This window comes from Pan paniscus, chromosome 1, assembly GCF_029289425.2.
Source record: "Pan paniscus chromosome 1, NHGRI_mPanPan1-v2.0_pri, whole genome shotgun sequence".
Lineage (NCBI taxonomy): Eukaryota > Metazoa > Chordata > Mammalia > Primates > Hominidae > Pan > Pan paniscus.
This window is the reverse complement of record NC_073249.2, coordinates 132,900,479-132,914,859: the sequence shown is the minus strand read 5'-3', so window position 1 is coordinate 132,914,859 and position 14,381 is coordinate 132,900,479. Positions and strand designations below refer to the sequence as shown.

Below are 14,381 nucleotides of genomic sequence, written 5' to 3'. Positions count from 1 at the left end.
ACAGGAGGCACCGAAGGCCGACTGAATGTTGAAGGAGCTGCACGCACGCACGGGAAGGTGCCTCCGGGGCTGATTTCAACCATTCTCCCACATTTCTTGTTTGGAACCTGCAGCAGAAGCTGTTCTATCAATACAGCCTCTCCCATTCCCCTGGTAGACCCCTTGGTGACCCCTTTCTCATCCCTGTTAACCTCTAAGGTCATCCTTAGAGTCAACCCCCTAATCCTAGGAGCATACATCTCCCAGAAGCCCCTAACAGCCGCTTTCGTGGCCTCTGAGCCCTGTTTCCTGGGCAATCTCCCCCAGAGCAGCCTTTTCTCAGAAGGCATGCTCCACACACAAAGCTGCAGTAACCCCTGGATTTTGGGGGGCTTTACTTCCTCATGACCACTCATTTCCTCTGCTCTTGAAAGTGGGATCCAGTGGCCATGTCCAGTCCCTCTAGCCATCCACAGAGGAGCCTACTACACACGTGACAGCACACAACACCCACTCACACTTTGTAAAGGCACATTGGTGTTATTACTTTCGGATTGTTTCTTGTTCTTCTCCTGGGGAGGAGAGACACAGGAGAGGGAGCCTCTTCATCCTTTCTCTTCACTCTTCCTGACTCCAGGTGGCTCCCACCCTGGTGCCCAGCTCCTGCCATCTTCTTGCACAACTGTGGTGTCCATGTGGGGCCAACATCATCACCTCCCATTTCCTCCTTCCCCTCACCATGCACCTGCACCTTTGCCCCACTTCACCATGGCCACATCTGGGGCCAGTCATCACCCTCCCTACCTTCGAAATCCTGAATTCACATATTTCACTTTCTGACCACAGCCATTAACCTTTTCTTCTTGTTCATTTTCTCAATCACTTAAACAGGGTCATGGCACCCACTGAGACTTCTATTCCCTTGCCTCTTCATTTCTCCCAGTCCATTTCAGTACTCATCTGCCTTCTCATCCTTCCTCGTGCAGCCTGGACTTGATGCATGTAGTCCAGTCCCTGCCTTCAGCCCCCTGCCTGTTGACCTTCTGTGGTGCCTCCCTACACACCCCCAGCCCTGCACCACCCACTCTCCACTTGCTCTGCCTCAGGGCCTGGGTGCTAAATATTACTGGGAGAAATAGCTACTACATTGACTATCCTTACAATAGTGCCAAGGCAGGAGAAAGAGATAATTTTACTTCCTTGTACATATAGGCTAACTGACAGGGATGGTGAGCGATCTATTCAGTCTCCCAGTTTTGGCAGGGTCTGCTCGCCTCTCAGTCCCATGCTCTGTGTGTCTCTTGCCCAGAGAAGCCTTAAACAGGGTGACATTGGTGGATATCACTGGAGGTTTTATCCAGTTTTTACCCAATTCTCTGAGACCTGTCCTTCCACCCATTCACGCAGGTAGGCTCTGACAGCCATGCTTACCTGCAATTCTCTCCGGGTGAGTCCGGAGGGTGTCCATGAATTGGGACAAGATGCGTAGCTCTGTCCAAATACGGCCAAGGTGCTGGCTCTCTGGTGCATTCATGAGGAGTTCTTGAAAATCTCGATATACCCTTGCCAAGCTGTAAGGACAAAGCCTCGTTAATAAGGAAATAGCTGTTATTTTTATAACAGTAATAATATCTCATGCTATTTTTTTTTTTATCTCACTCTGTCACCCAGGCTGGAGTGCAGTGGCGCGATCTCGGCTCACTGCAAGCTCTGCCCCCTGGGTTCATGCTATTCTCCTGCCTCAGCCTCCCGAGTAGCTGGGACTACAGGCGCCCGCGACCACACCCAGCTAATTTTTTGTATTTTTAGTAGAGATGGGGCTTCATCGTGTTAGCCAGGATGGTCTCGATCTCCTGACCTCGTGATCCACCCGCCTCGGCCTCCCAAAGTGCTGGGATTACAGGCATGAGCCACCGCGCTCGGCCATCTCATGCTATATTTAAAGATACTATGTATCTGGCCTAGCTACTACATTGACTATCCTTACAATAGTGCCAAGGCAGGAGAAAGAGATAATTTTACTTCCTTGTACATATAGGCTAACTGACAGGGATGGTGAGCGATCTATTCAGTCTCCCAGTTTTGGCAGGGTCTGCTCGCCTCTCAGTCCCATGCTCTGTGTGTCTCTTGCCCAGAGAAGCCTTAAACAGGGTGACATTGGTGGATATCACTGGAGGTTTTATCCAGTTTTTACCCAATTCTCTGAGACCTGTCCTTCCACCCATTCACGCAGGTAGGCTCTGACAGCCATGCTTCATCCACAAGGACCTCCCTGCACACACACACAGGCACGCATGCACATGCACGCCTCTGCCAAGGCTGATGGGACAGGGAGAATAAAGCTGGGTCAACCCGATTTGTTCCCAGGAATTTGGATGGTGTTCAGAGATGAGCTTCTGATTGCCCAGGCTGAGGTGCTGTGGATTGCATGAACAATGGCCGCCCAGGCATTGAGGAGCAGGGGGAGACTGGTCCATGGAGAGAGGTGAATGGAGTACACACAGAGGCCAGGGCTGGCAGGCCCAGATGGAAGAGAGTTGAGGAAGCAGCTCCTGACAGCTCTCCAGGTCTTGGCCTGCCTCTCCTGAGCCCTGCCTTGCTGCCCTTGGCTCTGTGAGAATGTCTAGTATCCAAATCATAGATTTCCTTCTGGGGTTTAAGATTGCTTGAATGGGTTTCCGTGCCTTGCAAGCAAAAGAACCTTGAATAAGCCAATATTTCACTCATAATGTGTGTGCGAAACATGAAACCCAACTTTCTGGGTTCAAATGCCAAGTACAGCTAGAGTCTGGAGCCCCCTTCTCCAACTCCCACCCCTCGGTTTTCCCCAATAACATCTATAGACACTGCCAGGGCCGTTCCCACCAAAGCTCCATGCAGCCTCCACTGAGCTGTCTTCAGGCCTCCCTGATCCCACCATGTGACCCCACACGATCTCTCTGGATGGGCAGGTGTTTCTTAAGCTGAAAGTGCAGTTGTAAACTAAAACTGCAAGGCAGTGCTTGCAGCAATATGAGTCCTGCTAAATGCCACTTCCTTGACTTTGCTAGGAAGACAGATGTTTCCTCTTCTATCATCCTGTAATCTGGGGGTCAGCAAACATAAAAATTACAGGCTTACAGATCATACAGTCTCTGTCACAACTACTCAACTCTGCCATTGTAGGGCACATGCAGCCATAGTTTGTTCACAGTGGGGAAGGCCACCTCCAATCATTAGGTTGACCTATCAAACTTTTTTTCTTTTTAGTCTAAAAGCAGGCTTCTCCTGGAAGAATCATACTGAGCTCCTCCAAGGAAAAAACTAAAGTAACCAGGTATCTCAGTTTTCACCTAGCCTGGTGTTTATACAGGTAGGGTAAAGCCTGCTCCCCAACAGGCCCTTGCTGGTGGCCTTCAGGTATGGGCTGCACAAGGTGCTGCTTAAGGTCAGCACAGCGGGTGAGGGATGGCCCTGTCCACACCCTAGGCCTCTGTCTCTAGGATATGCTCCCATGATGTTCTCCCAATGCTCTGAAAGGGAATTCCGAAGGCAGACCCTCTTCCTGTGGGATTCGACTTGAATTTTGACCCTAGACCTGAGGCTACTAACCTGGCATCTACAATTCCCTGAAATCAGATGTACAGTGTAATGTTTGGTATGTGGCCATTTTTCTTGGGAGAGGGGCCATTGGTTTTCATCAGCTTTTCAGAATAGCTTGCAGGCCCACAGTGAAGAGCCACTGCACCCGAGCCATATTTCAAGATCTCACCACTCCAGGGGGCTGATGGCAATTATAACAGAGGATTTGGAAATTGTGTTTTTCTCCCAAGAAGTAAACTTCACTTTGTAAACCTGACTTCATTTACCTTCCCAATGCTCCCTGACATTTTTCCTAGCCCTTAGATGTCCAAGAAAGCTTTTAAAGGAAGAGAGATCTGTCCAGGTTGATCAGGGTGAGGGAACTGAGTTTTTCTCCTACAATGATTCACTCCACCCAAGCAGGTCAATGACCAGAAGGCAGTGGACACATCTCTGCAGCGGGCTGCCATCAGACTCCAGGTCACATTCTGGGGATATAAGGACCAAGAAATTTTGTGCACGTGGCCTTAGCTTGAAGATTTCTCCCCAAGTGCCCTGACAGTTAACAGAATGTTCCAGAGAGGAAACCTGCTCTGCTCCTAAGAGGTTAGGGGCTCAGCAAAGCCACAAGAACACTCAGTGCTCCATGCTCCATGCACGCAAGTGTGCATTTCAGCACGTGAAGGGGTGTGCAAATTCTTCCCCCGCATGGTAGGGATCTCAACACTTACATGGAGTTGTTATAGTTTGACACAATTCCAGGAGATTCTCCTGGGGTGGGGCTTTGAAAACAGGGATTGTTCACGTTGCAGAAGATCCCCTGGAGCCACGGCAGCATTCCTGCTGAGGGCATCGCCTTGTTGGGAAAATGGCCTTTAAAACAGAAAATGAGGACAAGACGGGATTAGTCATGGAGACCAAGCAGGATGCAGACCTAGGAGTTGGCCTTTTTGGGAAGGGGCCTGGGCCCCTCTGATGTCCTCCTTCATTCTCAGCATTTAAGAAGCAGGAGCATCTCATGTGTGCCAGTCCCTGTGCTGGGTGCTAGAGACATGGCCTCTTCTCTCAAGCTCCCGGTATAGTGGGGAGACAGACGGATGTTGTAATAGGCATGGGTGGAAATGTGAAGGGGAAGCAAGGGGGGACACGTCATTTTGTGCCGAGAGGGGCATAGGAGTATTAGTTCAAGAAGACTCCACGCAGTTGCTGCTGCTGCTTGAGCAGAGGCTCGTCTATTCCTTCAACCACGGTGAACTGAGCACCTACCCCAAGCATGCAGTAGGGCTGCAGGTTATGGGCTCCTCGGGGAGAGGTAAAGAAGAGTGTGATGGACAGGAGGCTGATTCAGAACTGGGGCCTGAAACTCATGAACGAGAAGGTGAAGATAAAGAATAGAGGACTGGGCAGATTTGCATAATGCTTGAGGCTTCCACATTCACCGCATAGAGGGCCGGAAACCAGGTGAAGGCTTTCCCACAGGGGCAGAGTGTAAAAGAGGCTCTCACTAGGTTCCTTTCAGGTCTGCAGACACCTCAGGGGTCCAAGAAATAAAATTTTTCTTCAGTACAATTGTATAGCATCTCTTGTCCTCATTTTTCTCTGGCACCATGTATAACATATTCTCTATATTGATTCCTGAAATATTTTAGAGAACTCATCTACAAATCTGTTCTCTTTAAAACGAGAGAGTTTAGGTATAAAAAAATTAAAACTAGCAACAACAAAGCAAACAAAAATAAGTGCACAGTCCCTTTTTAACTACACACAAGTATTTGCTTAGAATGTGTAGGATTAAAACATGAAAATTTGGGCTGGACAAAGTGGCTCATGCCTGTAATCCCAGCGCTTTAGAACGCTGAGGTGGGAGGATCACTTGAGGCCAGGAGTTCAAGACCAGCCCGGGCAATGTAGTGACTCTGTCTCCACAAAAAACAAAAAAATTAGCTGGGAGCAGTGGCTCATGCCTATAATCCCAGCACTTTGGAAGCCCAGGCAGGAGGATCACTTGAGCTCAAGAGATAGAAGCTGCAGTGTGCCATGGTCCTAACACTGTACTCCAGCCTCAGCAACAGAGTGAGACCCTGTCTCTAAAGATTTTTTAAAAATTATAATTTGTGTAACATTGATAAATCTGTTACATGCATCATAGACATGAAATGATGATAAGCAGATCTGATCCCCACACTCCCACCCCAAGATCTTTCTAGACAAAAAGCCCAGACCAATGTCTCTTCAGGGCTTGCCCAAGCTACCCTGCTATGCTTACATTCATGTTGGCTGTAGAGCGGGTTGGCATTCCTTAACCAGATCAAGACCAGAAATAAAGATAAAGGCCACACGAGTTCCACCACAAAGCGAATCTGGAAAAACAAAACAAAAAGACAGAAAGTTCAGTGGTGCTAAGAGATTATAGAAAACGTAACCAGAGCAGACACAGCCCTCCTCAGATCCCATGTGTGCAGTAGGACTTTGGTTTTGGTATCTTTACCTAAACAGTTTCCTTCCTTTACCCCCTCCCCACCATACACCCTCTACCTTGTTTTATTATATCAACCAGATTTTGTGTCCATCTGGGTTCCACTCTGCCTCTATTTTAGAAAACTGCATTAGCATGAGACTTTCATAAAGGATCATCAAGATCATCTGCTTCAGTGCATTTTAGCTGTCACTATGCACATGAATGCAGATTTGGGTTCAGTATGGCCCCACCAGAGCTTGCATTTCTAACAAGCTCCCAGGTAATGCTGATCTAACAAGTAGTAAAGATTTCTCTGTAACCACTCACTCTGTGGTTAAGGAAAGAGGCTCAGAGGAGGCAGGTGACCTGTGCAGTGTCACGTCAGCAGTGGCAGCATCAGAACCAAAATCCAGCCTCCTGTTTCTGGGGCCAGTGTCCTTTCTGGCCCTCCCCATTACCTTGCCCTTGCAAATGTGGTCATTTAATGAATCAGTGAATGAATGAGTGAATAAATGACTGTGATCCATAGCAAAGCCAACAAAAATCTGGCCTACCAACATGTTTCCTTCAAGTTTCTATTGCTTAAAGAAATAAAGCAGGGCACACTGCCATGGGTTTTTACATTGGAAGAGGCTGCTGATGTTAACATACGGTTGAAAGTTGGTATTTAAATTTCAGTTCCATTTGGAGCTTAAGGACTCTTGACTCCAAAAGCAGATCCAGTGGCTGTGGCAGTCCACACCCTGTGGCATTGCACATAGGGGTGGGGGTTGGAGATGTGGAATTATGGAGAGGAAGAGGGAGAGGGACACGTGAATTGGAGAGTAGAATAGGTCTATGCAACCCTTACTCCAGGGACCTTAGGAAGGAAACACATAAGATCTGAAGGAGATCTGAAGCAGCTGGCCGGGGAATAGCAAGTTTAATAGATCAGCTAGGGGCTATTCACATGGTCTTTCATGTAACCCTTTGTTGTTTTCCTCTCAAAGAAATGTAAATAGGCTCTCAGCAAAATAAAAGACACCATAGCAGAGGCTCAATAAATGCTCCTTTCCTGCTAGTAAGAACAAACCATGTTCTGCTTTTTAAAAAACAGCCTACTGGCAACCAGATTTTAAGAAACTAAAAAATAAATTGATGGGGGAAAATGATCGTGCATTGAAGAAAGAAAAAGCAAAAACTATTTAGGGGCAGGTGGTGATTATGTAGCTGTAACTTTTTACAAGATGTTTTACTCAAAATATGTATAGGGAGGATGTGTTGGAGGAAGCGCGCACACACACAATATGGGAAGAAAAGAATAGACTCTCCGTGAGGCACTTTTTTTTTTTCTTTTTGAGACGGAGTCTCACTCTGTTGCCCAGGCTGGAGTGCAGTGGCACGATCTTGGCTCACTGCAAGCTCTGCCTCCCAGGTTCACGCCATTCTCCTGCCTCAGCCTCCTGAGTAGCTGGGACCGCAGGTGCCCACCACCATGCCCGGCTAATTTTTTTGTATTTTTAGTAGAGACGGGGTTTCACCATGTTAGCCAGGATGGTCTCGATCTCCTGACCTGGTGATCCGCCCGCCTCAGCCTCCCAAAGTGCTGGGATTACAGGCGTGAGCCACCGCGCCTGGCCCTGGACTTCCGCTTCTTAACACACACCGCACTTCAGGGTCATCACTCCTCCAAGTAAGTGAAGCCCTCAAGGGCAGTAAGCTTCCTGAGGGCAGGAACCTCATCTGTCATTGTCACTACTGTGATTCCAGCACCCCACATGGGGCAGAACTCATAATAGGTGCCCAATAAATATCCATGGAATGAGTGAGCGTTTGTCAAGACTGGTCTAGGAGGCTTCTCCAGGAAAGCCTTTGGTGACATGGGGCTCAGGTGACCAACAGTCTGTAGATTTAAGAAACAGCCTCCCCCAGGATCATGTACATTGGTGTCTTGTCTTCCATTCTGGATCATTCCATCAGTGGGTAAGGCTGGGGAACAAGTTCAGTAAGATAGCAACGTTGAGTGATAGGAGCAATTGATGAAACCTGGAAGTTGTTTCCAGTGTCTTCACCAAAGAAATGAGACATCCAGTTCAAATCCAACACATTTGACTCCTTTAGACAACTGCTTGCAATATTGGCTTTCTATCATGTAGATTGGCTGTCTTCCATGCGGCAACATCTATCTGGGAGAGGTCTGGTATGTTAAATACTGATGCTGATTTGGGAGTTAGTGGGAAGATCTGGGTTAACAACCACTTTGAGGCTTGCTTAACCTCTGAGTCTCAGTTTTCTCCTCTCTGAAATGGGACTGCTCATTTTTCCTACAGTGTACACTCAGGGTTAAGAGAAGGTTATTCTGAGGTCGAGTTACTGGGGTTCCTATCCAGCCTGTTCCATCTTAGCTATGTGACCTTGGGCAACCCACTCAACTCTTCCGTGCCAAACGGTCTCATCTGTGAAATGGATGTGATACCAGGACCTACCTCCCAGAGCAGTCGTGAGGGTGAAATGAGACAACTGTGTTAAACACGAAAGCACAATATGGCATGAGGTAACACTCAATAAACATGAGCCATTTGTTATTGCCTTACAGGGTTGTCGCAAGATCACAGGGATGTTGCAAAGGCAGAAGAATAAGGAGATAGAATTAAGCTTATCTGCAACCTTGTAGGCCTGCCCTCCACTTACATTCATCTCCCTCCTTTTTGGATTCAGAACTCCCCAGTTGCCAGCTTGGAACCATGGTGCTTCCTAAGAAACCAGCCACACACCGTCCCCTGCTCCATATATAAAGAGGGAGGGCTGTATACCAGGGAGGGGACCAGCCAGCTTGGCCTGCCTGTTCCAGGGGTAAAATTTCCAAACCAAGCTAGTGCATTGTCATCTTCCCTTGCAAGGCTTGTCACGCACTCTCCTGGCATCCACCCACTCCCTCACTCACTCATTCTTGTATTTTTGAAGAATCTGGTCTCCACAAGGCACGGTGACTTAAAGGCCTCCTCTCAGGAGTAGGGGAGGGATCAGCACCTCCTTTCTCCCTTCCTTCTTTGTCTGGCCCTAGGACTGTTCCTACCTCACCTGTGCCCTCTTCTCATCCTTGAATTAGGCTGTTGTTTTTTGCCTATAATCCCCGCCCCTCAAATCATCACCCCTGTTGATTAGGTCAGCGCTTCTCATGTGGCTGCAGGCTGAAAACATTCCGGGGTCTCAGATCATACCCCAGATCAACTACATCAGAATCTTGGGGCATGGGACATCAGGGTTCTTCTTTTTAACACGTCTCAGGTAGTTCTAACATGCAGCCAAGGTTGAGAACCGCTGCTCTAGGTAATGGTTGGTTGGAAATCTTTGAAAAATATTTGTTGAGAGGTCACTGTTGTTCTAACTCTGTGAGAGTGTGTTTGTTTTTGGCGGGGGGCGGGGGCGGGTGCTGCATTTCACACGTCACTCCCTGGTCAAAGACCACCAGCCATTCTTTTCCTAGCCTGACAGGTCTGGTTTTCACAATAGCGTCTTCTGCCGGCTTCCAAAATCATGCTCAGCATCCCCTCCCCAGAGCGGCATCCCTGTCCTTGACGCTTAACTGCGCACAGGCATACCCCAGGGAGAAATTCCACAGTATAATTAAAAACATGTTTTCTCAGCAGCTCAGACTCCCCCTACCCTGCCCTTTACACATGTCTGTAACTTTAATTAAGCCCAGCCAAGGCTCAGAAGGGCTGGTGGAAAATTCTTTTTTCCCAAACTGGTATTTCCTTCTTTTTTTCTTTTTCTTTTCTTTTCTTTTCCCCTTCCCTCCCTCCCTCCTTTCTTTCTTTCTTTCTTTCTTTCTTTCTTTCTTTCTTTCTTTCTTTCTTTCTTTCTTTCTTTCTTTTTCTTTCTTTCCTTTTCTTTCTTTCCTCTTCTTTCCTTTCTTTCCTTTCTCTCTCTCTTCCTCTCTCTCTCTCTCCCTCTCACCTCCCCTCCTCTCTTTACCATTCAATCAACATGGGGAGGAGGGGTTTCTGGCAAGGACACAGTTGTGCTTGTTGTTTTAGAACTGAGCCTGTTAAATTTTCTTCCTTCCTGCTCTGTTTTCAATTTAACAGAAGGCAGCCAAGGCCTAAAATGAGCCCCACGATTCTTCCTTCTGCACCGAGAACCAGGACAGAATTCTTAGCCTGGACAAACATGACCCACAGCCTGGGTACACTGGAGTTGGTGCCCAGCCTCTCTTTACTTGCCACATTCTCGGCTTGATGCTGAACCCAGGACAAAGGCCACAGCTGTCCCAGGTGCTCCGGGGTGTGGTGTCCAAAAAATGATTAGCGCCCCACTTTCATGAGTCCTCAGGCCTCCCCCAGATATCCGTCCTAACCCAGAAGCTGGGATGAAGGGATGACACCAAGAGACCCACCTAGTGATCTTCATAAACCCTCCCTGACACAGCGCCAGGTCCACAGCCAACACGGGCTGATGTATACTTGTCTTGTGCAGTGGAGAGAGCGCTCGTCATTGGGAATGCACGTTATCAGGATGAACTCCTTGGGAAGTCTTCTCTCACCCTCTCCAGCCCCGGTGCCTCCTCTGAGCTCACAGACCTCCTCCTCACCTCCCACCCGTGTTTCCTTCTACTCCACGGTCTCCATGTTGTGCTGCACAGTAATTATACATGGGAGCCGCTCCTGCCTGGCTCTGAACTCCATGAAGGCAGTGGCTGTGTCTAGCTCACCTTGGTATAGGGCAAACACACGTCCCAGTTTTCCAGGTCCAGTGTTGGTTTACATTTATTGTCCCAGTGCAATTATTAATAGTGCTCCCTTTCACTTGCAAAACTGCCCTGATTGGATGATAAATTATATGGCCACTCTATCTTAGTGATACCAGTGACCAGACTATTGGATAGATCTCGATCCACGGGGGTCAGTGTGGTGTAACGGCCATGCCTGCCTGTCCTGGGTCACGCAGCATGGGTGTGAATCCCAGGTCCAACCCCACCAGTTACTAATCCTTCTCTGGAGCCTCAGTGACCTCATCAGTACCAGGGGGATCACAGAGAGGCCTCTCTCGTGGAACTGTTCGGAGAGTTCAGGGAGGTGATGCACTTAGTACAGTGCCAGACACTTAGTAACACTTGACAAACATTAACAGAGGAAGAAAAAAAGAGGGGGGAAAGCAGAGATCTGAAGATTTTCATCTTATGCCCTTAGGGATTGGGAGCTGAGGAATGAGGAAATTTGGTATCTGATTTTACTCTTGCTCTGCTTACAGGAGACATGGAGGTTTGAGGGAAAACCTGGGAGCTGAATTATGGGCTGGGTGGTTGTACTTTTCTTAGAGGGACCATCTTCTAGAGGCAGAAGTTTCCAGAAGAACCGAAAGCTTAGGAAGGAGCCACAGATCCCTCTCAGAGCTACTGAATCTGTGGGGGGTGCCTCTGTCTTACCCAGACATCCTGGAAGCTCCTGGAATGTGGTAGCAGGTGGGGAGCCATCGGGAGGTGTGCCAGACAGAAATCTCAATTTCCAGGCCATCAGGATGGCATCCAGTGAACGCCAGCCCAGACCAGGCCTGGCCCTGGGAGGTGCCCTGGCCAAGGCCCTCAGCCTGAGTGGCTCCACCTCCCTGGGAGCACACTGTGGAGAAGGCAGAGTCCCTGAGCAGGAGTTGCCCACCCACGCCAGGGAAAGGCCAGATTGAGAGGGAGGGCACCAGAGTATTCTGAAAACAGGGTTATTCTCTGTCACAGCGACATGAGCGCCACAGGAATGGGCTCATTTTAGGCCAGCAGCTACAGTCCTGTTATCATGTGACCCCCTTTGAGGGTCACAAAGAGCACAGTGAGAATAAAATGAACGGAGAATTGTAATTTCTTATGGGAAAGAGAGAACAATGGCATATTGGATTTTCCTCCGCAGTCCACAGATGCCTCACATAGGCAGGGGCTGGGAGGTCTTGTTGCCATTGTATACCCATGAACCTAGCACAGTGCCTGGAGATTATTTTTTGATAGAAGGAAAGAATGAATACATGAAAAAATTTAATCATGAGGTTTTTTTTTTCCAGTTTTATCAGGATTTTCATGCAAGAAGGGAAGCTCCTAGAAGAAAGGACTGAGTTTCTGATTACTCTTAATACTTGGCCCCTGGGGACAACAGATAACTTCAGCACCAGGCTTGACAGAAGAAAGTGACCTGAGGACAATGGTGCTTCCCAGACAAGTCAGGTTTAACCTGTCTCTTCCCCCTGCAGCCTCCCTGCGTCCTGGGCCAGCCACACACAGGTTTTGGAGCCATCCATGCGCATGGTTGAAGCATGTCCCATGCTGCTGTCTTTTATGCTGGTTGTTAAGCTATTGTTCCTCAGCCCCACATGCACCAACCTGCCAGGGCTTTCTCCTCAGGGGTCCAGACCCGAGGTCAGGTTCAGAGATCCAGCAGCAGCCTCGATGCACGCCTTCCTCCCAAGTCCTAATGTCAGCTCCACAGACCTCTCATCTATGCTCCAAGTCTTAACAATTCCTGTCTCTTCCCTTGGTTCTCTCAGCCCTAGGGGTGGGAGCTGTGTCCTGCAATTGCTACCTCCATGATACCTTAGAGTTTCCTTTTACTGTCTCAGGTACCAGCTCTGTACTTAGCTAACACCTTTTAATATTAAACTCTAAGGAGACCCTAACTGAGACACTCATTCATAGGGCTTCACCTGTTCCACTTGGCCCCATCACCTACATGAACTTATTCTGAACCGAGATGTGGAACAAATACTGTTCTCTTCTCGCCTAAAGCAGGTCTCCCTCCCTTTCCTCCTGATCTCTCCAGTGGCTTGCAGCTCCCAGGGTCCTAATCTCACCCCTACCCAGCCCCCACCCCTTATCCCCTCCTTCCTCTTTCAGCTCCTTTAGTCATCGGCATTTGCACAACTCTGCAAGGCTGTAGCAAAGTGCGTTCTTTCTTTACAGTTCTATAGTCACTCCTTATCCTTCCCCAGAAAAAAATGCACAAAGCCAGTTGTCATTTACAAGTACAGTCTTGGTGTTCTCTGATCTCCGGCACCTTTTGCCCGCACTTCTCATGGACTATTCCGCCTATGCTACTTTATGTTGCTCTTGGTCTCCAAACATACTTTGGGTTTTCCCAGGCAGAACAGAAGCCAATCCAGGGTGGAATCTGTGTCGTGCTTTTAGGGCTCCAGTCTAACCCAGGCTGGTGTCTGCTCATTGAAAGAGTTCAGGAAATGTGCGTGATGGTTAATAACGTATTGCATCTCACAGAATCTAGGACGCAGTCAATTGTAAGACGCACTGTTACTTTTCTGCACCACTAAGAAAGAAAAATAATGTGTCCAGTTAAACTGTGACTTGATCGTGAGCTGCATGCCAATTTCAGAAACGCTAACATGTGAAAAAACAATGTGCCTCAGAGAATCAATGAAATAAGGCCTCACTAAGCTGGGAAGCTGTTCGAGGGGGTTCTTGCTTGCCTTTGGCCTGCTCTTCAGGGCTTAAAGTTCTTCCCACTGCTCAGTGTGGATGCCCTAGAGAGAGGTAGACTGGACAGGCAGGTGTAAAACGGGGGGTGGGGGAGGGGCGGTCAGGCAATGGATTGACAGGCACGGTAGGCAAAAGATTTTCATGTGGCTGAGGACAGAGAAACACATCTTCCTGGGAAGGGCACTGTCAGAGGGGCCCACAGAAAGGCCGTCCAGCTAAACACTGCTTCAGTGCTAATCGGCGACAAGCCCACTGACTGCTCACAACCCTCCACCCTGCCCCACCACCCTACCCCACCACCCCACCCCACACTTCCAACCTGTTTATTTGCTCCACACCTCATTTTTAAACCACAGACAGTAACTGTTACCTTTTGCCTTTTCCGCAGGGTCCAGTTCTTCCAGAGCAAAAGCTGTATCTGTCTCACAAAGCCCATGCTAATGACCACACGAAGACCAGACTGGTCAGAGCTGAGGCCCCTCAGACAGCAAAGGACAAAAACGCCGCTAAGAGCGCCTCTGGCTCCGGACGCTGTGTCCTTCTCCTGGTGATTAAAGGCTACTTTTCCCCTTCAAAGCATAATCCCTTTTAATTACACATAAGCCCTTAGTTGGGGAGAGGAGGCCGACACTGTGTTGGCTCCCTTTTATGGAGAGAAAGAGAACCCTAAAGACACAAGTGGCTGGGCACCAGGGAAATTGAGGTGGGGGATGCAATGGGAAACCAAGACCCTCAGGCACTCTCCTCCATGAGAGGGGTTCCTGAGGGGGATGTCTTTAGGTATCTTTGACCTTAAGTTTGGAACAAAATCTCTTTGCATAAATATAGGCTGGGCATTTGTCCTCGGCAAGAGCCTGCCATGAGCCGGCAGTCAGGGTTTGACTGGCCCTTTAAGTCCAATCGACTCACTCGGCAGATCTGAAGTGATCCCTC

The 14,381-nt window shown here is 48.6% G+C and overlaps 1 protein-coding gene across 1 annotated transcript in view; it reads right to left on the bottom strand.

Annotated features, from left to right (window-relative positions):
• Window positions 1–13,884, bottom strand: part of ABCA4 (ATP binding cassette subfamily A member 4) — a 128,400-nt gene extending 114,516 nt beyond the window's left edge. The window contains exons 1-4 of the mRNA XM_034931458.3: window positions 13,819–13,884; window positions 5,807–5,900; window positions 4,272–4,413; window positions 1,411–1,550 (exon numbers count right to left, since the gene is read on the bottom strand). Of these exons, the coding sequence (XP_034787349.3) occupies window positions 1,411–1,550; window positions 4,272–4,413; window positions 5,807–5,900; window positions 13,819–13,884 (442 nt within the window). The remainder of the gene's footprint in view (window positions 1–1,410; window positions 1,551–4,271; window positions 4,414–5,806; window positions 5,901–13,818) is intronic.
• Between the last annotated feature and the right edge of the window lie 497 nt (window positions 13,885–14,381).